Consider the following 24781-nt stretch of genomic DNA (forward strand, 5'->3'; position numbering starts at 1 on the left):
GCTGGATGATCTCAGAGGGTTTTTTTCCTACCTCAATGATTCAGTGACTCCCAGTAACCAAAGCAGAGCATTGTGTGGAGTGCAGTGAGGATCTGGGACTCTCACCTTTGGACCTTTGGCAATTTGCTCTGAGCTTTCTAAACTGTTTGACTCAGCTGCTTGCTACAGACTATATAAATGGAGGTCCAAGTCAAAAGGCTCATTCTCTCTCTGAGGCAGTTGGGAAGACTTGAAGAGGGAAGGACAAAGAGGAAAAGAAAGAGCAGCAAGAGGTTTCAGGGCTCACCATGGGCCCTGTGCAGCTCTTGCTGCTCTCCCTGCTGCTCAGCAGTGGTGTGCTCACACGTAAGTACACTGCCCTTTATGTTAGTGCTTTTCCCTGCTTTATTTATGAACCCATTTAAACAACAATATTGCAAAAAAATCAACAGGAGTTTGGGTTATAGAATTAGAAAAGTTCAGTGTGGCACAGATATCATCCCTTCACAGGAATGGATAATCATGATCCCCATGCAGAAAAAGTCACGAATGATGCCTGGTATCTTTGGAACAGATTTAACTTATTTTCCAACTTGTAAGGCATTTTTCTGTAAGGTTCTCCTTGGAGATACTGCAGCTTGGAGATACCATGCAAACTGAGCCCAGCTGTTGCTAACCTATTTTGTGACATATGTGAAGACAGCAGTAAAGCAGATTGTATTTGGCAGGCAATGCTGGTATTTAACATAGAGTTTTGTGTACTAAAAGTAGTAAAAGAAGTAGATTAGTAGAGGGTTTTTTTCCTAAGATGAGAAAAGATGGCTGAGATCAATATAGTACTATGGATTGTGAGCTATCCTTACTTTCCAAGAAATTACTTATTAGAATACAACACTGGAGTGTTACTTAAGGGTTCAGGGAGCTTAAGGAGAAAAGTGAGTCTGGGCAAATTATGCAGGTCTGGTTTAATATGCAGATCTAATTAATCATAAATACATCTTTGTTGAACTAATATTCTGTTGTTGACTGATGTTATGAAAATTTATTGTTATGCAATAAACCTTGGTTTTATAGATTATTAATAATGTTATTAATGCTATTTAAATAGTACTGGTAATATTTCTGTTGCTATTTGTACTACTGTGATTAATTTGACAGTCTGTTTCTATAGAGTGGTCTACCTTAGAATTCCCAGAATGAAAACCTGGAAAGTGCGTAGAGAAAAATGCTGGCTTTTATGTATGATATTCTAAAGAATTACATAGCACCTAATGAATGCAGCAAATTTGCAAGGTTTAAATAAATTCTATTTTGGTTTAAATAGGGTCATATGGAAAACACCTCAAAGTTATTGGAACAAACAATTCTTATTAACTTGAATAAATTTTTCCTCCAAAGAATTAACTCTCAGTATTCAGAAAAGATTTAATATCAGAGAATTAAATTTCAAAGTTATCCTTTTTGAAATGTACAAAAACCAAAGTATAGCCATTATCTATGTAGATGCCATTTTTTTGTGCTCAAGGAGACTAAAATTTAAAAGTAAGCTGTGATATATAGTATATTTAATCTATCTACCTCTACATTTTGTTCCCATCCCTTATGAACTGTCTATTTTACATAATATAGGGCTTGTAAAAAATTTAAATCCTTCTCAGTTTAAATCCAAATAATTTGATTCAGTGATTAAAGATCCTGTTCTGGGGGTTTAGTTCACTATATCAAGGCAACTGCTTGTAACTCCCTTTAGATTTGACTGAGTACTGCCAATGTTAAGAGTAGCTTTATTATTTACATCAGTGTTTCAGACACCATCAGAAGTTGGTATGAATGAAAAAGCTTATAATGAAAATGTACTATTTACATTTATATATTCATAGCCCTGTTTTATACCTATAAACCCCTTTTCCAGCTTTTAATCATCTTCTTGGGGTTTTTTTACAGAAGAAGAAACACCTGAAAGCGGCAATCCAGGATGTTCAAGTAACTGATTTTTTTGCATTTTTTGCATTTGCTTTTATTATCTTATATCACTATTTTAAATGAATACATCTTTCAAAGCCTGACTCTTCCTCATCTCTTCTTCTGAAATAACTGAAATTAAAGCGATGGCAATACTCTGAAGTACTTATTGCCCTTTATTTTAAATATTCAATTATCCATTAGGATTGGTTCTAATAATTTTTAGTTCCCCAAGATCAGAGAAGATGAGAATGAGTTTCTGAACTTTCTATTTTTTTTTTCTTTTGGGGGGGGTGTGTGTTTATTTATTTATTTCTTGATTGTCAGGTGCAAATTCTTTAATCTAGAAGTATCTATTTAGCAAAAGTGAAGCTTTAACAATGTGGTTATGTACATTACACTTTACTGTGGACTGAATCTCACATTTTATTTACCCTTCACAGTGGCTGCTAAGCCCATAGAATTGCACTTGGGTATCTGACTAAATATCTGTAGAATAAATCATCAACTCTGTCAGCAAGGACAGCAATTTCTTTAAACAAGCCAAGACTCAGGAAATGCTGACTTTATGCCCTGTCTTTGTAATGAACTCTGACTGGCCCTGACTGCTTGGTTAGATACATAATGTTCGACCACAGGGTCAAAGTACTGAATGACTTGTTTTGTTCTTTGTCTTTGAGAGTTTTTTTTCCTTGTTGGGTGCTTTAGCACCATCTCCAGGCAATCGGGTTACTTCAGATGCCTGAACCAACTCAGACACTGCTGAGCTTCATTGCCAATTACTTGTCTATTTTTGATCCAATAAATTATTTAGTATTTTCATTTTTAATCTTATTATTTCCCTATTCATTTTTAATTATTTCTGTTTAAAAGCAGGGTACGAAGCAATAATTAGCCTTTTGCTTTAGCATGGTAGATACTGGTGTTGTAAAATTCTCTGGGAGTATACACTTATTTTCCAGAATAGTCAAAAGTGACAAGGATAGTATTAAATTTTTTAGCAGAAGTTAATTTTAGGGTTAAATACATAATTTATTTTCCAGAATAGTCAAAAGTGACAGGGATAGTATTAAATTTTTTAGCAGAAGTTAATTTTAGGGTTAAATACATAATTTATTTAAGTTTTCAGTTTTTTTAAGGTGTTGATTACTGTGTGATAGCTAGTATTAATTATAATAATTCTGTTTAGCAATCGTGTGAAAGTGATCTCAGCTAAAATACTTTTAAAGTATGTAGTGGTTATAACAGTGATAGTTCAATGAGGAAATAAAAGATTTATAGTATTGTTTTATTCTCTCCTTGAAGTATGAAAATCTGTGACATAAAGGGCAAGGTAACATTGCCATTGGCTTCTGACATGACAAATATTTTATAAGAGAAGAGGAGTAAGCTGCATTCATGCAGGTGTAGGCAGGCAAAATCAGTTGTAATGGTGGGCATTTGGGTTTACACTGGCATTACCTTTTTTTTTTCCTGTAAAATAGATCAGGACTCTAATAAGGTCAGACAGTCATAAATAACCACAGAGGAACAATTTAGGAAAATGGTTTTCACTCAGTATCACAACAGCCTCATAGAACCAGTGCGTTGCTCAGCCTAAACTGAGGGAACAGCAATTTTTATTTCAGAGTGACCTAAACTGTTCCAACACACACACTTAAAGTGCCTGATCATCATTTAGTTTAAAACAATGCCTGCATTTATAGTGGGAGTGGATTGTGACCAGACATTGTTTGGCCTCTGTTATGCATTCCAGATACCAAAATAATATCTTATATCCCTGTATTTGACAGAGAGATTATTTTTTTCTTTATGTCTCCATTACCATGTTCATTCCTGCTTGTAGAATTTAAAATTACAGATGAGTTGCCTCTCACAGCAACAGGGAGATATTAAACACAGGTGAAATTCATTCCTTTGAGGAATTAGGTTTTGGAGCTTTCTTTGCTAGAAATAGAAATACACTTCAAATATTCCCTCTTGCCTTATATAATTTAGTACTTTTCCCTTTTTCTAGATGATCTTCATATAGCTAAAGTTTACCTCCATGAAAAATTATCTACTCTAGTATTTTTTTTTCTAATCTAATAAGTGAATTAGAATAGATTATATTTCAGGAGAGTCTGGGGCAGAAAGATCCCCTGTAGATTCAAGTGAAATGGTATTGAGGAAGGCTAGTTCTGGTGTTCTGTCCCTTTCTGCGTTTCTTTGTTTTCAGTCTCAGTCATGTGATTGGTAAAGCAGGTCCTTGCATTTTCATTATGATGGAAAAATCTGAGCTGAAATAAATCATTTTATTACCAATTTGAAAACTACCATTTGATTGGCTTAATTTAGGAGCAATAGAGTAACTTTTAATAACAGTTGCAAACCTTAAGGTATCTCCTTTTTTTGTCATTTGCTTTAATGGGGCATGATTTGAAGGATAGATGGGGTTATATTGACAAATCCCATCAAAAAGAGCAGTGGACCCCAAAACTTATGCTACCCCCACAAGTTTTGTCTTATGCTTCAGAAATAATCCAGGTGATGTGAAGGCATCACTTCTCTGACTGAAAGATATTCTGTAAAGGAAATAGTGCAAGGGTGGGTCTTCATGTTTCCTTTGTCTGTGGCATTCATTTTATTTACACAACACTAAGCATGCATGTATTGTAAAGATTTCATATGCATATCCTACCCAAGTCATAAAATCACTCTTGTTTTCCCAATTGCAGAAGATGCAACCAGATTTAAACCCCTCAGAAAATATGTTTACTCATATGAAGCAGAAACGTCAAGTGGGATCACAGGAACAGCAGATTCCCGAAGTGGTTCAAAGATCACATGCAAGGTGGGCAAAGAGGAGTAAATACAACTGATGGGGTCTGTATACTGAACAACAAGGGAGCTGGCAGCTGGGGAGCATCCTCCAATGTTTTTCTAAACAAGGCCATTCTTTTGAAAGGCACATACTGAGAGTCATAAAGACTAAGCCCTCCCTATCCTAGACAGAAGGTACCGAGGATGATAGAAGCCCTTCATACCACTGTGCCAGTGCATTTCAACCCTGATCTGGCTGTACTTTTACAAGAGAGAGGATTAAGACCTGGCAATTTGGTTTTCCTTAACTCCCAGGCTGAATCTAGCAATGTCCAACAAACAATTCTAGAAGTTGAGTTACAGGAGCTCATTGATGCCATGAAGACCCCATGATAGCCTGTTGATGGTAATAGTCAAGGCAGTAAAAGGTCCCATAAGCCATTAAACTACTCAATGTCCCTTCATCTTGCCCAAAACTTTCTTCTCATGATAGTGTTTGGTTTTGGTTTTTTGTTTTTTTTTCCCCGAAATTGAGTAATTGGGAAAATATATTTTTTATTCAGCACACACTGTTCTAATAGAGTCTAAACATTGATAAGTGTTGCAATGGCTCAAGTTTTCATGCAGTTCTAATATTCTAAATTCTCAGAAGCTAAGTTGCTTGTTTACCAAGCAAATACCCACCCTCATGTCTTCTCTCTCAAGTTACCTTAAGCTGCTTAGAGCACTTTGGAACAGATGCTAGCAGAGGAATCCTGACACTTTACAAAACCCAAGGAATTTTCAAAGTGGTAACTGAATAAATGATCTTGGAAAACATGATAATGAAAAAAAGATAAACATATTTGTGTTTTCAGGTTGAACTGGAGGTACCACAGATCTGTCACTTCATCCTGAGGACAATGCATTGCTCCCTGAGGGAGACATTTGGTGTTGACTCTGAGGGAAGGGCTATTCTGAAAAAGTCCAAGAACTCTGAGGACTTTGCAAATGCCATGTCCAGGTAAGCAATATCCATTATCATCAATAGCTGTGACCATTAAATGGAACAGGCTGCAATGTTGCAGCCTGCCCAATGTATTTCTAGGCATAGATCATATTTCATAATAATATGGTATATTTATAAGCTGGTTCCACAGCAAAACTCTCCCTGATACAATTTGTAGTTAACATGCCACAGTTATCAATTGCTTGTAAGGAAGGTTTTTTTACATATAGAATTTTTACCTTTAACATTTTTTTTTCATTTCTGTCACCTACATTAGGAAACTGTTGTGCAGTGACCCAAAAGATTATTGCAAGTGTAATGTTCCTTCTTGTAAGCACATTCTCAAATGCAGCCAGTTTAAGATAATTTTCCTTTGCTGACATGGTGTAGACTGTGCAATAGAAAGGCATTTGAGACTGAAGTCCAGATTTCCAATCCCAGTCTTTAATGAGCTATGCAGCCTTATCTTGTCCCTGTTTATCTGCTTTCATAACTGATTGCTACTGTTCCCTCAACCCAACCAGTCTCTAGTGCTTGTCAGTGCATATTTTAGTCACGCACTTTCATTCTTGTTTCAGTGCCTCAGTAACATTTTGTTTCACAGGCCATAGATCTCAAACCAACCTGAAACAATGTTAAAATATGTTTTTCAGGAAACTATCGAGATTTTATTTAAAAACTGCGGCTAGTAGAGAATCTTCCCATCATTTTGTAGACTATTGCAGTAGTTAATAATTACCTCATTCTAGAAATTTACTTACCTCATCTCTGAATTTATGCAATTCTAACTTCCACCCATTGCTCTTGGTATTTGCTTGTCCTCAGCTGATGTAACCTGGTGATATCAGAATGTCCTTGGTTAGAATTTTGCTGCTTTAATAGTAATACTTCCAAATAGTGACAGCAGTGAATAGTAAATAATGATAGACCAAGGTCAACATGATGCTCTATCTGTAGTCCAGCAGTATATTCATACTGTATTCTTCACTCTGTGTCTTTAACATTTCATACTAATATTGGTTTTTTTGGGTGCCAGGCATGAGCTAAAATTCAGCATTCAGGATGGAACAAAGGTCAAGCTGTATTCTGAGAAGGATGAGCCTCTGAATGTACTGAATCTCAAGAGAGGGATCATCTCAGCTCTCCTTGTTCCCACAGAAACAGTAGAAAATGTAAAAACAATTTCAATGGTAGGTATTTGGAAAGCATTCACTTTATTTCCTTAACAAATGGAAGAAAGCTCACATAGTAGAGTTACTCCTGAATATCATTTTCTAAAGGCCTGTAAATTCAGATCAGAACAGGTGCCTTTTAACTAGATCAGAATATATTTGAAAGCATGAACAGAGATGCTGATTTCTTTCTTCTTTCCAGGACACTGTATATGGAAAGTGTGACAGTGAAGTTGAATTCAAGTCCAGAAAAGGAAATGTAGCAGAAGATATTTCAATTACCAGGTACCTGAAAGGCTGTGACAACTTCAGTCCCATCAGAGATCATGTCAGCCCTATTGCCATTGTAAAGGGACTAGTAAGTATACAATTTAAAAATTATATGATACTACAATGACTAAGTTTTATATTTATTTATATTTTCTAAAATCTTAAATAGCTTTTCTGCACCCTTCCATTAGATCAGACTGTGGTTTCATTGGCAGCCAATAGAGAAAAAAAAAAAAACATGCAGAGAGAGAGTATAATTACCCTCTTTCCTGTTCTCTTTGTGTTTTGTTGTTTGGTTTTTTCTTTTTTAAATGAGAGCTTTTCATAGGTGGAATTAGTACTACTGATTACACAATAACCTATCAGGTCATAGCCAAATTTTTAGTTTTGTGAGTCAGAATGTTCAAAATTCTAATTTTAAGTAAAACATATAGTCTACCAAAACCCTAAATTGTGTGTGATGTGCAAGGGAAGAGGCCTTTAAATGTCCTGAAGTAAGTGGTTAGACATACTGTTTTATCTACCTTTTAAAAAACCAATAATCAAATTCAATTGCTTGCATGGATATTGGCACGTTTCTGTGTGTTATAATGTCATCTGTGCTGTAGAGTATCTTAACTTTAAAAAAATAGCATTTCATATAACACTGAAAACACATTTTATAATTTCTGACACTTCTACAGCTTGTTGTAGAAGTCTTTAAAATTTATATGAGTGAAATTATAAAGAGCATCAGTTGTGACAAGGGGAATGAACTACTCCAAAAACTACAAATCCGTTTTATGAAGGAGTCCTTTGTTGTAGGCAACAGAGGATCAAACATGAAGTAACTACTAACCCAAACACCCCAACAAGGCCCTGAGGAAAAATTTTGGTGGGATTTTTGCCTGTGAAGAGACTTAAGACTAAAGATTGTTACTGGTGCATTTCTGTCGTTGTGTGGGAATGACTCTACTTATGCACCTTTGTTTCCAATATGCTGTAACTGTTAATATTCCAGTAAAACTGTGTCAACCTTTATGATAGTTTCCTATTCTACTCAGTAAAATAACTGCCACAATATTTATTTTACAGAACACCCCACTATCTACCCTTCTAAAGAGCACTCAGTTCTGTCATTACAACATTGATGCAAAGAAAAGGCATATAAGAGATGCTGTCTGCAGTGAAAAACACCTGTTTCTGCCTTCCTCATACAAGTAGGTTGCTCACTATTTATCATTATCCTTTGTTGTTGATGCCAAAGGAGTTTTTGTTCTGATTTTCACATTTTGTAGATTTTAGGAACACAGTAGTTGTAGATTTTTAGAGGGTTAATATTTCTAACAGTTTAAGTTTAATGCCTTTCTATCACTACCCCTGTCCCAGAACAGGGAGCTCAAATTCCTTTAGTTAATTAATCTTCTTTAGACTCCTTTCCAAGGTAAAGAGCTGAAGGACATCAGAAGGCCTACAGACTGAAACATAAACACGGGTCAGAGTGACCCAAAAGCCAGAATTGGATGAGCTCCAAGAGACCTTTGTGTGTCCAAGGAAGAAGAGTTGATGAAGACAGAGGGTCTTGACGACCCCAGGCCCAATTCCAGGGGTTGGACCAGGGGTGGGACTGGGGCTGAACTGAGAAATGTGTAAAGCAATGATTGGAGGGATCTTATGATAAAAGCCATGGAAACAAGAACTGGGACACATGCATGTCATCCTGTATTCCTGTGGGCTGTAGGCCCTGTGATATTAAAGGACCTTTACTTTTTATCTTACCCTACACTAACATGGCTCGGAGTCCTGTTTTTGGGGGGAAGGGTCATTCACGGCATCATTATAAATATTCCTTTTGAATGGTGATGTAGCACATTCTGCCCTGACTTCATCCTCAAATATACATTTTGTTTTTAAGAAGGCAGGAGACATGTCAATACTTCTCAAGGGTAGTTAGTCTCAACTAAAGCAGTGAATTTTCCTTTGTTTCCTAGAAATCGCTATGGTGTGATGACAGAGGTCAACCAGACCCTGAGGCTTGAAGATACCCCGAAGATCAATAACAAAAATTTTGATGGAGGTAGAGCTGCAGTTCACTATTATACAATTGCAGGAACAAAATATAAATACAGAGACAATTTTTTAAGCGGTGAATTAATTAAAGATGCCCTTGAGGGACCCAAATCCATCCATAATTTTTAATGAAATTGGATCGATTTAGTAAGGAAAAAGGCTGAGTAAAAAATGGAAAAACCGGAGCCTTTTAAAAACTATGCTAATTTGAAATATTCTTGTGTTTTAATTTTAGTTTTTCAATTATTCTTAATAATTAAAAAGTGTAATTTCCTTGAAAAGTAATTTTAATCTCTTATTGGAAATAAGTGCAATGAACCCATTTTAGCCACTCATAATTTTTTTTGCAAATTTTAGCTTCAGCTGCCAAATATAAGCAATGCATTATTACCATAGATTTTGTTCTGAAATATACTTTTGGTCTTCCAAGTCATAACATATTTCTCCTAATAAATAGTCATTAAAAGCTGAAAAAGCTAACTATGCTAATAAAAAAGGTGTTAAGGAATCATCTTCATGAAAATGGAAAACAATTTATGCAAATATCCAACTTTGGGGTATTGTATTTAAATTCCACTCTATTATTTTTGTAAATGTTCAGCTGTTCAATAGTTATCATATAGAATAATCATCAGACTTTGTATTTATACCAAATGTAAGAAGAAGATAAAAATTGGCATAGCTTCCTGATAAAGACATAAAGGATGCAATTTTTTTTTAATTGATAGGTGAGCTGGAAGAGAAGGGACTTGCACTGGAAAGTACAGATGCCAAATTCCCCAGGCAGGGCGATGCTGTGCTGAAAACCCTTCAGGAACTGCAGAAACTTACAGCCTCCCAGCAGAACCAGCTGAGAGCAAGACTCTTTTACAAATTTGTTTCTGGGCTTAGAAGTTTACATAACAGCACTCTTGGCTCTCTTGTACCAAAGATGATGGAAACCTCAAGGTATGTTAGAGCTGTGCATTGTGCAAGTACACCAAGTGACAACGCCATGGCAAAACTATTCTATAGTGGATTTGCTGAAAGAAAAGATAGAAATAGATAAAAATATAATAGAAATAGATAGACAAATATCATCAGAATTATGCAGAGAAAGAAATAAAGAAGAGTAAATAAAACCTGTGGATTTTACATTTTTTCATCAGAAATGCTCAGCTGTTAATTGGAACTTGAACATTAAATATATGAGTAAGGATAAGCATTCAAATAGATCTGAAAGTTTTAGAATTCTATAAAGAACTAATATTGTTTATATCATTCCTCCATCAAATCTTCCAAACTTACTGGAGAAGCCAAACTGGGGTATAACACAGCCCCATAGAGGGTTTTTCTCCCCACCTCAAGTGTGTGTGTCAGGAGCAATCCTGTGGATAATTATTGTAGCCAAAGATCTTTCATGCAGTTTAGCTCAAGGACAGTGGCTGTACTTCCAAAATCCCAAATCTGACTTATAGCAAAGAACACAGTTCTGAATGTGAGACTTTGGGAGACATGGAAGACCGCTAGTCTTTGGTCTGACCCTGTCCTCCACTACCCACCCCTACCCTTCTGTCCAAGCTGGACTTGAGTCAGTTTATACAGACTTTAATTCCTCAGTCTGCAGAGGAACTAGAGCCTCAGTCTGGTTCAACATATTAGATTATAATATTTAAAGCTGTGGAAACATCTGTTGTGAAGAAGAAAAGAGATATATCTGTGTAATTATGATTTTGTTAATACTTTCTTGTTGTTCTTTTTTAATTGTGCTACTATTATAACTTGTAAAATTAAGAAGCTTCTTATTTATAAGCAATCACATGGTTTGCTTCCAGTCACACATAAGAATATGTCATTTATATTAGAAACCCTTAATAAACATGTCAAATGTCTGTTTCAAACAGTCAACTTTCAGCAATAACTACAAACAGGGAATTAATTAAGCAAAATCATCTCTGCTCCCTTCAGCTCCATCACCGTTCAGGCCCTGACCCAGTGTGGCACTCCAGAGTGCTACAGTGCAGTCCTTCAAATCCTGAGAACTGGAAATGTGAATCCTCTTGTGGCAGACCTGGTCACATATACCCTGGGACTATTGCCTTCTCCGACTCCGCAGAGAATACGGGAAATTCTTAACATGGCCCAGTATCAGCCAAGCAGAGCTTCTTTTTATGGCTTGAGTCACTCTGTTACTGAGTAAGTAATGGCAGCACACAATTATGGTATGAAATAACCTCAAGGTTACAATGCTTAGAGTAAGCCCTAAGAGTGCTCATCTTTTGAGGATTTTTTTTTTTTGTTGTTCTCATGAATTTGCTCTTTAGGAATAAAAGACAGACATTTCCTACTTTTGCCTTTTGTTTCTGATGTGTTTTTATAAATCTTTAGGTTCTACAATGTGAAAAGGGTTGTGACAGAGGAAATTACAGATGTTGCAGAGTTTGTGACATCACTGCTTGGCACTGATTGTTCTGGGGAAGATGAACTCACATACCTCACACTTCGGGTATTTTATTTCCTTCTTTCCTTATATAGGCCATTACTTTAAATTGTTGTGCATATAATACTCTGCTTCTCTTGGTGGAGAAAAAAAATGTTTATCATCTTTCTGTGTTTTCATGACTGACAGGCTATTGGAAACATGGGTGCAGTAATGGAGAAAGCTAAACCCAGTGTGAAATCTGTCCTGAAGACATGTATCAGAAATGAAGCTGCATCACCTTCAGTTCAGAAAGCAGCCATCCAGGCTTTCAGGAAAATGACAATTACTGAAGAGGTAAATTGGGTCACAAGAACCAGCAAAAATTGTCCTCAGTTCACCTTGACTGTTCGCAGGAGTTACTGAATATGCAAAAACATTCCAATTATTTCTGCTAGCTCCCTTTTAGCTGCCTCCAGCTTTTTCAGAATGCCTTTAAGTAGTTTCCATACACATATAGATCTGAGAAGTTCTTCAGTCTTCTGACTTAGTAGGTGTTGCTCTTTTGAGATGCAGTTGCTTTGTATGGATAGTCTCAGTTTAAATAGGAAGTTTAGATCTGTTCCTGTTAGTGTCTTAAATGAAGATCTGCTTATTCAAATATGGTGTTAACTAATTAATTACTCCAGATTTAAATGTATTTAACTAGTTAAAAATTCAGGTCCCTATTTTATACTGGTATTTTAATGTCATTGTTGATAGAAGTGCTTAGATTTATGTTTGCATTATAGTGACACTACAGCATCCCCCAAAATGGGTGTCATTATACAGAGCACTTCAGCTCACTATAGTGAGACAGTTTCAACATCAACAAAATTTATTCTAAGAGACATACTCTTGTTGCTAGACAAGGCTTAAAAGTCTGGGAGCCTGGAAACAGCTGAAGTTTACATTCTCAGAATCAGCTTAAAGTATTTTTTTTCATTATTACTTATTTTTAAACTATGTTTTTAATTTTCCTGCAACAGAAGACTTTGATCACCTTCTTTTCCTAAACTGAGTGATCTTTTTTAGAAATTTTGACAATTTATTTGCAGACAACACTTCTGATTCCCAACAATAAAAACTTAGTATCCTAAAGAAAAAATTAACCTGCCATGTATAGGATAAGAAAATAAAGGATAAAAATAGAAAAAAAAAAAACCAAAATTATTGAAAAAGCCAAACCAACCAACCAACTCAAAAGATTTAAAAATATAAGAAAATAAAGGATAAGAGAGTCTATTTGCAAGAGTATTTAATGACAGAAAAAGGCCTAATGGCTTCAGACTGACAGAGGGTGGGTTTAGGTTGCATATTAAGAAGGATTACTATGAGAATGGCGAGGCTCTGAAACAAGTTTCCTAGAGAAGTTGTGAATGTCCAATCCCTGGAAGTGTTCAAGGCCAAGTTGGGTGGGGCTTTGAGCAGCCTGGTCTAGTGGAAGGTGTCCCTGCCCATGACAGGAGTGTAGGAAGTGGATGATCTTTAAGGTCCCTTCAGCCCAAACCATTCTATGATTCTCTGTTTCTATGAAAATCAGTTTTAATAAAGCCATAATTTCTATATTTTCTAGTTTTTCAAAATAGCTTCAACGAAACTATTTTGGATTTTTATACAAATAAGGTACAGAAATATGTATGTAGTCCTGAAAAAAATTGAATTCTGAAAATTATTTCAGCCTACATATTCCCCAATGGGTTTAGCAATGTCACCTATGAGCCAGTTCTTCATTGTAAACCTTTCTCTATTTATATAGGACCGTTCAGCACTTCTCAAAGTATTCCAAGAACCAGATACCCCTACAGACAAACGTCTAGCAGCCTATCTCGTAGTGATGAAAAATCCTTCCCCAAGTGATCTTGCAAAGATATTGAGAATCCTCACAAAGGAGAAAAATGAGCAAGTGAAAAGCTTTGTTGCCTCACACATTGCTAACATCCTAGACTCTGAAGAAATAGGCATTGAAGGGTAAGTAAAATTTAGTTGTATCTTGATCCCTTAGGAAAAATGAAGTTCTGACCATAACTGCAGTGGTTGCTATCTAGCCATGAAGTTTTTGCTGGGGTTGTTTTGCTTATTTGAACAAGCATGTCAGCTGAGTAAACGATAACTTTGTCAGAGCAGTGCCAGATGATAGTCTTTTCCTTAAGCTGTTTGTTGTTAATATGGAAAGAGCTAGCCTTTTGTCATCACCTCAGCTGTATGTATGTCTGCAAGTGACATAAAATACTAAGACTTAATGAGGGCTTGGAATATATACTAATCATATTTCAATTGCTATCTTTGTCCCTAGTCTAAAAAGCCAAGTTGAAGAAGCTCTGGAAGGAAATGAGGTTCCAACAGCCAAAGATTTCAGAAAATTCTCACAAAATTATCAAATTTCCAAGACAGTTTCTGTACCTGGAATTGACCCCATCTCTGCCAAAGTAGAAGCAAATGTGGTATTTGACCCAACCAGCTATGTTCCAAAAGAAACCATGCTGAAAACCACCTTGCAAGTGTATGGTTTTCACCCAAGCGATATTTTTGAGGTACTAAAATTATCAAAAACGTTTGATAGTATTCTGCTGTTTTCTTTGTCATTTCTGTTTCCTTATAAAAACCTTCTGTGAATAATGTATTGTTTTTACAAACTTTGGGAGAAATCTAAGGATCACTATGTTTACAAGGGGACTTTGATTTGATCTCAATGGGCTTTAGAGCAAGCCATCCGTTATGTGATGTCACTTGCCAGTGACTGGATGGACAACCCTGCTGAAGTTATTAAAGTACTCAACTAGGGTAAAATGAACCCATCTGTAACTAATTGACTTCATGCTAATGAATCATTACAGGCACACTGAAGTACTCACAGTAGATTGTGAGTGAGATACAGCCTGTATGTGGGTTTTCAGTTGAACGTCACCACAGAGATATAATGAATTATAAGACATAGTATTCAGTATCTTCCCTTAAACGTCATAGACTTGTAGGATACAACTAAAAGGCATTGTTTGTTTCCCAGAAATTCTGTTTGTTGGAAAGTTCCAAAGAAGTGGGGTGAACTCAGTTATGACTTGTCCTTCCTGTTCATTTTAGCTTGGCTTGGATGGAAAGGGATTTGAACCAACACTGGAAGCATTGTTTGGAGAGAAGGGATTTTTCCCAGACACTGCAACCAAGGCCTTGTACTGGGTTGAAGGCAAAGTACCAGAGCAGGTTTCCAAGGCCCTTTTTGACTATTTTGGTTACTCTCAGGATGGCAAGCAGGATCAGGTACAGCTTGAAAACATTTTCTGTGCAGCTCAGAATTCCTATTTACCTCTTTTTACCTCTAATTTACCTCTTTTTTTTCTATATTGGCCTCATTGCTATTTAACAATATGTTTTCTTAATGGTATTTGGGAGAGGTCTTTCCCTGGAGACAAATCTATAAAAGCATGTACAGATTACCTGACATTCACTAAGTAACTGTTCTAGATATATGATCTTATGGATTTGTTACAAATTTCTTTTGATGCTTTCTGACTGACTTTTCAGGATATCATGAAAGGTATAATACTTAACATTGAAAAACTGATAAAAGAATTGAGCAACAAAGAAGCTCCTGAAGGAAGAGCCTATCTGAGAATCCTGGGAGAAGAACTTGGCTACATGAAACTCAATGATTTCAAATTGCTGGGAAGCATGATTTTAAAGAGTGTAAAAACTCTTCAGACTGTTCCTGAAATGGTATGTTTCTGACGCACCAATGTGCATTATTGACTTTTTTCCTACCAGATTTTTTTAAGATTTAGATCATATTTAACTATTATGCAAATATTTTTCATGCCAGCATGAAAATAATATTATTTAAAATAAAATATCCACCTTTAGTCTCAATAGTCCTCAATAACAAACTGGTGAGAGGATGAAACAAGGGAAAGTTCAGATCTTATTTAATTACTAAAATATCTACTGGAACAAATCCCCAAAATCTTAGTACTGGCCATTAAGTTATACTAATAAATATTTAATTATGAAAATGTATGTTAATATTTAACAATTCATCTTTGTCATGTTAAAAAGAGAAGAGGTGTAGTACAGTTTAGGAATATTTGGTAAAACTCTTCTTTCATTGAAGTAAAAATATGCTTTGTCACTGACTTAGGGGAAACCAGAAAATTACATGGTATCTAAACCAATTCATCTTTATATATGTATATTAAGGTAGACAATCTGTGTGTATCAAGGCAGGTAAAAAAATCTGGTATTTGTTTATAGATTTTGCCAATGAGTCTTTAGTACATTTTTGAAGCAAGGAATCCGTAGAATTTAGATTCTCTACTCCATTTGAAATTAACTTCTTTTTTATTATAGAGTCGCAAGCATTCCATGATTAAAGTACAAAAATGTTCATATTCCAAAGTGTTTAGTCATTAGCGTTCCTTTCCTTGTTTGATTCACAGGTTGCACAAGCCATCTCCAAAGGTGTTGACAGGGATTTATTCGTCCACTACATATTCATGGACAATGAGTTTGAGCTTCCCACTGGAGCAGGTTTGCAACTGAAGTTTGCCTTGTCTGGAATAGCCACACCTGGGGCCAGAGTAGCTATGAAGCTTCATCAGAAAAGCGTAAGTCTCAAGAGCCGTCCGTATTTTTTCTGCTCCTAATTATCTACAATCTCATTTATGGGTAAAACTGTAACACCAGAAAAACTTTAAAGATTACAAAATGTTCCTGATATATAAAAAACCCCCCTCATTAGTGGTCTTTGGTTAATTTGTGGATGACATTTAGATTAAAATAAGAAGTAATGGGTATAAATTAAGTATGATACATAATAAAATTTATTAATTCAAAGTATTTCAATCCCTCTTTCAAAAATAATCCTTTTAATTTGTTTATTTATCTCTCCTTGCACTCAAATGACAATTGTAGAAAACTACACTTTGTGAATTTGCTGTTCAAGCCAAAAAGTTAACAAAACCTATTTTTGTGGCAAATTCAAAAGGGAAAATGTGATTATCAGTTAAAAGAAATGTTGAAAATTGAGTCAAGGGAAACATTTTTTACCTGAAAGTAAAATTGTAACAATGAAAGAGCATAAGGCACAAAATTAATTATCTGATTAAAATTTTTAAAAATTAAGTATTTCCTTTCTTTTTTACAGTTCTAATAATTATTTTTCTCTAATTTAGTCAATATTTCATAAAATATTCCATAGTAATTTCAGTTCATCTAAACTTTCAGTTTTCCACCATGTCTAAGATTTAAATAATGTTAAAAAAAAGTCCTGAGAATTAGTAGTGGTTGCCCTTTAAATATCTTTGGAATTTTTTCCACAATTTTGCATGCTGTTCCTTCTTAATATAACCAAAGCAAAAGCTTGAAAATAAGCTGGTTTGTGTTTACAGAAATTCAAATCTTGAATCCATTTCTTTTTTGTCAAATAGTTTGCTCATTGTTTTTGAAAATTGCTATTTTTTTTCCCCAATGGAAAACTCTCATGTCTTCAGATTTAAAATTTCATGCAAGTAGCTCCAAGTACAAAATCTTTCTGAAGTATGAGTATTTTTACATTGAAGTAGGTAAGGTTACTTGGCATTGCCATCTTCCTGTATTCATTACATTGCAGTTACCACTTATGTGGTCACTCTGATTATGTGGTTTGGGAATCAGATTTTTTGAATAACAAAATCAATTATAGACAATTTACCTCTAGATTATCAAGTGTATTTTGGGGGTTTTTGTATAACCAGCAAGAACTGTATTGGACAATTAAATACCCCTTTTTTTTTTTTATTAAATAGATGCAAGCAGATCTCATTGCTAAACCTTCAGCAGCAGTTGAGTTTGTAACACACCTGGGAATAAACATGCCTGAATTTGCCAGAAGTGGTGTGGAGATGAATTCTAATATATTTCATGAATCTGGAATTGAAGCACATGTTAGTGTAAAAGCTGGACAACTGAAATTCAGCATTCCTTCTCCAAAGACACCAGTAAAGCTCCTCAGTATCAGGTAATGAGAATTGAATGAGAATGTTCAAGTCTATGCTTTTCCTTCTTGGCTTTTATTGGTGGAATATAAAGTCTAGGGTAACCATGGAGAAATTTTCAACTCAGAAAAATCCCAAATGTTGTAAAACTGGGATAACTTCTTTTATAAGATCAGCAAATAGCCCAGATAAACGATGACCTGGAGTCATGGCTTACAGATTATTTAATTTGTGATCATTTTTGAAATTCTATACAAGACCTATGATTTCTATAATTTTGGGAGGGGTTCACATAAAATTATTGTAATAACAATACTCATTTTAGGTTGAATTTAAATGGAATACTTACACTAATTTTAGAGAGGGCAAATGGCTCCATACACAGAATTATAATTATCAATAATACTTGATAAACCACGTGATCATTTAACCACCAAATGTTGTTTAATTCAGCCCCTACAGTAATAAGTGAGTTTTATTCAGAAATAAACTTAAGAGGAAAATGTTTGAGCACCTGCCCTGGGAATAAATGACTGACTTTTATGTTCCAGCAATACGCTGCATTTGGTGTCTTCAGCCAAAACTGAAGAGATTCCACCTCTGACTGAGAGCCAAGAATCCTTGACTTCTTGCAAGCCTTTCATTCCTGGTCTAAATTTCTGCACCAAATTACTGTACTCTAATGCCACTGCCACAGAGTCAGCTCCATATTTTCCCTTGACTGGAGAATCCAGGTAAGTCATATCAACTTGAACTATGTTTATTTTGTGCTAACTACTCTTCCTTTCTAGGGCTTATTGTCTATAGTACTCTCTCACATAAAGCTCACCTTTTGAAATCTTTGAAAACAAACTAGCAACAGCAGCTCAGAAAGCTGTTGAGAACTGTGTGATTTCTTCTGTTTGTGATCATGGACAAAGTAGTTATTCACAGGAAATGTCTTTTTTCCTTTAGATTTGAAGCTGAAATAGTGTCAACAGGGGAAGTCAAGGAATACTCTGCAAGTGCAAACTATGACCTGCAGAGAGAGGGAAATGACCTGATAGACACCTTAAAGTTTGCTGTCCAAGCAGAAGGTAAAAGTCTGGAAAAAACAATATGGTTAAGCTCAGTTTTGAACTGTGTCATTTAATAGGAAAGAGATTTTTATTAATAAATCATAATAGAATTTTTACAGTATAAAATGGAATACATTTTCACATCCGAACAGGCCAACACATTAACTCTATTTCCTTACATGTATGCAATCTCAGTGGCAGATTTTCCTGGTGAAGGGCTGATTTTGGGTTTTGCATAATTTAAATAGAAGTGTGAAGTTATTGAATGGAAGCAAGGAAGTGAAGATGCTAATGGTTCCATATAAGCAAGAGAAAAATGCTGTTTCTGATGAAATATGGAAGTAAAGCATACAAACCATCTGTAGGACCATTTAAATAATAGGATAAGTGATAGGGTTAGTAGATCATATGTTTAGAAGATGAGAGAAAAAATTTGAGCCAGTTTCTGATTCAGATGCATGAAATGTTGTTTTCGATCTTTAACACGTTATAATTTCAGGCTGGACCTTTTTTATTCTCCTTTTAAGAAAAGTCTAAACAGATTCCATAGTTGTGAATAACCAAAATACATTATATTTTCCAGGTGTAAATCAGCATGAGGCCACATTGACCTTCAGGTACAACAGAGAAAGAAAGGTTTTGACCAGTGATGTCCACATTCCCGATGTTGATGTTGACTTTGGTACAAACCTCAGAATTACTGATGAATCCATTCCTGGGAAGAAAGCATATGCCTTTGTCTTAGACTTTAACAACAAGAAGGTTTCTGAAGTTACTCTTACTGGCCAGATAAGGTAACTCAAGAAACCATTTAGAATTTTACAGCTACCTTTGAATAAGATAACTTAAGGTTTTATTGAATGTAGAAAATGTGGGGAAATTTTATCCCATTTTGAAGAAATTTCTCAAATAGAGAAACATATAAGCTTGTTATTAAATCACCTTTAAAAAACTTTGAAGTGTTTTATTTCTAATACGTCAAATACATACATATGATACATCAACTGATATTTCCTACTATATGTATATATACAACTTGTAATACAGGTTTCTTGAGCTAGTACTTCCATTTTTGCACACATGTGAGTACAAGAATGCATTGCACTGGTGTTATTGCAGGTGTTATATCCAAGCATATAAACAAGGCAAGATTTGTTTAGAGAGGTATTATCTTTTACTGGATGTGTTTGGCTCTAAAAAAAGTTATTACATCTCCCCATGAAGAAATCTAATGGCACTCAATAAGAAACAAAACCAAAAATAACTGAGAGCTTCCTTTAAAAATTCCCACGCTTCTCGATGAGAATATTTCCGGGAACATCTACAGGGGAGCTGACAAAAATGTTCAGCCTGCCAGGGTTTCTAAAATTGTCTGCCTCACAAGCCCATAGTGAAATGGGCTGATCACATTCTTTAATAAACCTCAATCTTCCATGGAATTCTGTGATCTTGATGGTGCCCCGGGGAGTCTTTGTCTTTGCTGTTCCTGCAGAATTGCCTCTGAAATCAGCGGGAGCATTGGACAGATGTCAGGGACCTCAATTCCCTTTCATTTGCACTAACATAATATTAGAAGTTTGCTCAAGTCAACAAAGTTACAAAGATATAAAATAAATATGAATAAAGGAAAATGAAGCCCAGTGGCATAATATATTTTGTTAAGTGTTTTGTTTTTGTGCAATTCTTGGCCATGATCTGTATCCTTAGTAGAGAATTCAGCTTGAGTAAGGAGTTCAGAATTTCATTCTGGTACAACATTACCAGGACAGGTACATATTTCCATCCTATTCGGCCTTATGAAATTAACTCAGAGTCGTTATTGTGTATCTGCACAGCAGCATTACAATAGTTTACCACAGGTTTTCCAAATTAACTAGCAGAAGCTGAAAACATCCATTGAACTGGAACAGTTTACAAGTGTGATTCAATCTAATTTGTTATAACACCTATTATGCCATTGCTATAGATTTAAGGACTGAAATTGCTCCTGAAACATAAGTTAAAAAGTACAGTGAAATATTTTTATTCACATTTACTTTTTTCTTTCACAGATATGCTGGAATGGAAGAGGCAACATTAAGAGGCACCATTTCTATTCCTCGCCTGCAAACTGAACTTAGAAGTGAAGCATTGGTTAATTATTCACCAAAAAAAGCATATCTTCAAATCAGCTCAGCTGCAACAATTCATGGAAACTCAATTTCAAAAAGAGTTCTTCTCAGATATGGTAGGGGCAAAAACATGATCCACATATACAACCTACAAATTTAAACATATTTTTGCATTAGTTTCTTGTAAATCTCTAAATAGCATACTGTTGATTTTATCCTTTTAAATTCATGATTTTCAGATTCTGAGAAAGTTGAGCTAGAGTGGAATTCAGATGCCTCTGCTGTTGTGGGAAAATTGTCGTCTGGCTTCCCAGTTGACTTTTCAGACTATCCCAAAACTTTCGAGAAGCACACCAATGCACTGCTGGATCGGAAAGTGGCTCATACAGATATGACACTGCGACATATCCTGTCACAGTTTCTTGTGGTATGGTTCAACCTACAGTAGATATTACAGCTCCATCACATAGCCCTGATGAATTCTTGCCTCCCCCATGGAAGCCTTGTAAAAGCACTCATCAGCCTGAATAAGCTGTACATTTCAAACTTAGATTGAACCAGTGACTTTATCAGATGCCTAAGGATCAGTATATGGATAGTTACAATGACTTCTGGATAGTTTTACTGGGGAGTCCTAAACTTTGTTATTTACTTCGAAAACCTTTTCTCCTCATTGCAGGCAAGCAACACCTGGCTGCAAAAGGCATCAAAAGATGTCCCCTATGCCCAGACTCTGCAAGACAAACTGAGTGGACTGCAGGAAATGAACATTCAAAAATTTAACCTTCCTGTTATCACCATTCCAGAAGAACTTTTCCTGAAAAGGTGGGGAGTGAGATTGAGATAGTGACACAGGAAACTGAAAATAGTTATTTGTTAATATTTTTGTGTTATTTTATTTGACTGTGTTTTTATAAGACAGCATGGGATTTCTGTAAATACTAGGATAAATCTGGAATCATAACAATTTTATGACCAGAGAAATGAAATTATGTGGAGGAATTGATGCATGTCTTTAGTGCAGATCTGTCTTTACAACAGTCACATGCAGTATGTGAATATATCCTGAAACCTTGTAGTATATTGTAAGGAGCACTGAATGAAAATGCAGCATTCAACAGACTTTACTGTAAGCCACGGAAATGCTGGAGCCATATTTCCCATAGATTTGTACTGTGCATCCCTGTAGACCCTTCATCTTTGGCTATAACCCTAGTAGCTCTACATTTTCCTGTGCAGTGCTATTGGACAGTTCTTCCCATTCCCCTACACACGTTGGTTAACCTCTACCAGTAGAGTCACCTGATCTCTTCCCACATCTGACTTGCTCAGAGGCAGCACATGCCATGGTGGTACACAAACGGACTGGATGCTTATACTAGTTTAGTCCCATCTGTTCTACCTAATAGTGAGTTTCACAGAATTTGCATGAGAGTCATTATCCTTCAGTCAAATTTCATAGAAATAGTCCAATATGTTAAATATTCAGAGAAGTAGAGTTTGACAAACCAAGAGACTGGAAGGTAGATAAATAGGACATTTCTGCTGTTTCTAGGAAATTAGACTCAGTCAGAGTCAGAGTGGACCTAAACTTTAAAGTGCTCATGAACCTGCCAGACTTGCTCTCAGTACAGTTTCCAGCACATACTGTTCTTGCCATTACAGTTCCTCTGTCATTGCTAATCTGCCTGTGCACAAGAATTCAAGGAGCACTGTTGCCTGGTAGTATCTTCAGAATTCACCCACAGCTGCCACTGTGATAAATAGAACTGTCTATGTAGTTTTCCCTTAAGCTAAGGAAATATTGGTGGCTGAAGTGTATGTAAAGAGCCACAGAGGCCAGTGTAAGATTGGATTCCGAAACCAGATGGGAAACAGCCTTGCATTTTATCTGTCCTAGGTCTGTTTTGCCATGTATTATATTTCACTGTGGTAATATGAAACTTTATATTAATACACACATTTGTATTGCTTCCTTTGTGTTCCTGATCTAAGTATAAGCAAGAAAGAAACTATTTTTTCTCCCATGTTCTTATCATTTGCGGTAATAATAATAATAGAACTTTTTACTGCTCTTTTATGTTGCTTTTTAAAATTTTTGATATAAAGGAACAAATTTCAAAAGTGTTTGCTTAATTTTCCATCCTAGGATGTAGCTCTAAGTGTAAAAAAGAAGATTTTGCAATATAAAAGACCAGTTAAGCAAACAAGAAAAATATCTTTGCCAGCCTATTGTTCATTCACAAATTAAGGTTGAGTTTCCTTCTGTTTTGCCTTTTCATAATTACACTTTTTACCCACAAGCTTTTGAGCTGACAATCCATTTTTTCCAGTCCTCACTCATAGTTAAGTGGTCAGATTTTTATTTCTTTTTATTTAGAATAAAATAAATGCTAAATATTCAGGTTAAACTTTTGAAACTCTTATAATCAGAAAGATATTTTCTTACCAATTTAGATCCTTACAACATCTAATGCTAATAAGACTTCATGCATTTCTATAAGATTTCATCATATAATGTATATATAATTGCATTTTCTGTACTCAGCATCCCACAAGTGTGGCAGTGTTCTTGGAGGACTTTTTTTGCTTGACTTATAGATCTCCCTGATTATGAAATGGGGGGAAAAAAATTGACAGAATTCACTGACAGCAAAAGTGTTTTCAGTGAATTCTGATGAATGAGTGCTTAAAAATGTTGATATTAATAGGTGGTCATTACATTTCTCTCTAATACTAAAGTCAGGGCATTGGTATAAGCATGGTAAGTAAGGTGAGTATCATTGGCAGAATAGGGAATCATGGAAATTTCTGTATATGTTTTATGAATTCCTAAGAGAGTTATCCTTATTTTCTAGTGAAGGCCGGATCAGACACTACTTCAATAAAAACAGTTTTGTAATTGATATCCCATTGCCATTTGGTGGACGATCATCCAATGAGATATGGATGCCACAGACTGTTAAAACACCTCAACTGGTAATGGAGTCAATGGGAATAAGTGTGTCATCTCAGGAATATAGAATCCCAACATTTAGTGTTCCAAGATCGTTTCCTTTCCGTGTGCCTTTACTGGGCAAGTTGGAGGTCTCTGCTACTGTGAACAGCAACTATTACAACTGGACAGCAGATTACACTTTGACCAACAGCACCACAGAGAGAGCATCTGGGGCAAAAACTACTTACAATATGAATGCTGACTCCATTTTTGAGCTACTTTCCTACAGTGTAAAAGGTAAGAATGTTTGCTAATATTGTAGTGTTGGTAAAGCTATTTTAATTACTTTGTTTTACCTGTGTCCAGTACCACACACTCATTTGCCTGCCCTTACTTAAAGGTGTTGCATAAACTCTAATCACTTTCTCTTTGTTTTTAAAAGTATTATGTGTGTCTGATTATTCAGGTACTCAAAGTAAAGTCAATTTAATTCAATGAAGTCTTTTAAGGTCCATGTTTTGCTGGATATTCCTTGCTGGAGAAAATGTCCTTCAAAACTGAAGGCATGATTCTACAAACACTTGTGTGGCTGACAAGTAAAGTGTTTTCAAAATTAGGTGGGCAGTTGCATGTGTAGGTATGCCCACAATTTACTGCTCAGTTCATTTATATGTATATATGTCTATATATATGTATATGTATATAAAATTGTCTTATAATTTATCTATGTCCATATACTGCAGTTTGAGTTTTCCAACTGCAAGAAGACAAACTGTCTTCAGGTTTATCCTAAACTCCCCACCATAAGTGAGGCATTATAAAGAAAACATTAAAACCCTGAGAATGTTAGATATGGGCTATTCTTGAGAGTCCATCCTCTTAGTTTAAGTTTAAATAATGACATAAGTTTGTGTAATTTCACAACATTATATTTAGTAGACTAGTGTAAGGACTTAATTTATTCATAGTTCAAAACTCTGACTTCAAATGTCAAAATAATAGCCATTTTTACAAATATTCAGGATTGACCATAACGCTTAGGCCTTTAA

At 35.5% G+C, this 24781-nt stretch overlaps 1 protein-coding gene across 1 annotated transcript in view; it reads left to right on the forward strand.

The window, feature by feature from the left end:
- The first annotated feature begins 219 nt into the window (after positions 1–219).
- The window catches only part of APOB (apolipoprotein B), a 37181-nt gene continuing 12619 nt past the window's right edge, over positions 220–24781 (forward strand). Inside the window, 25 exon segments of the mRNA XM_071548276.1 lie at positions 220–345; positions 1924–1962; positions 4659–4774; positions 5601–5746; positions 6768–6921; positions 7106–7261; positions 8248–8372; positions 9144–9229; positions 9951–10170; positions 11170–11397; positions 11590–11707; positions 11831–11977; positions 13419–13630; positions 13956–14193; positions 14741–14917; positions 15182–15373; positions 16090–16257; positions 17437–17648; positions 18177–18359; positions 18580–18701; positions 19267–19477; positions 20735–20910; positions 21034–21221; positions 21474–21619; positions 23653–24029. Of these exon segments, the coding sequence (XP_071404377.1) occupies positions 288–345; positions 1924–1962; positions 4659–4774; positions 5601–5746; positions 6768–6921; positions 7106–7261; positions 8248–8372; positions 9144–9229; positions 9951–10170; positions 11170–11397; positions 11590–11707; positions 11831–11977; positions 13419–13630; positions 13956–14193; positions 14741–14917; positions 15182–15373; positions 16090–16257; positions 17437–17648; positions 18177–18359; positions 18580–18701; positions 19267–19477; positions 20735–20910; positions 21034–21221; positions 21474–21619; positions 23653–24029 (4195 nt within the window). The 5' untranslated portion in view covers positions 220–287.

The sequence above is a fragment of the Pithys albifrons genome, chromosome 2 (genome assembly GCF_047495875.1).
Source record: "Pithys albifrons albifrons isolate INPA30051 chromosome 2, PitAlb_v1, whole genome shotgun sequence".
NCBI classification, from domain to species: domain Eukaryota; kingdom Metazoa; phylum Chordata; class Aves; order Passeriformes; family Thamnophilidae; genus Pithys; species Pithys albifrons.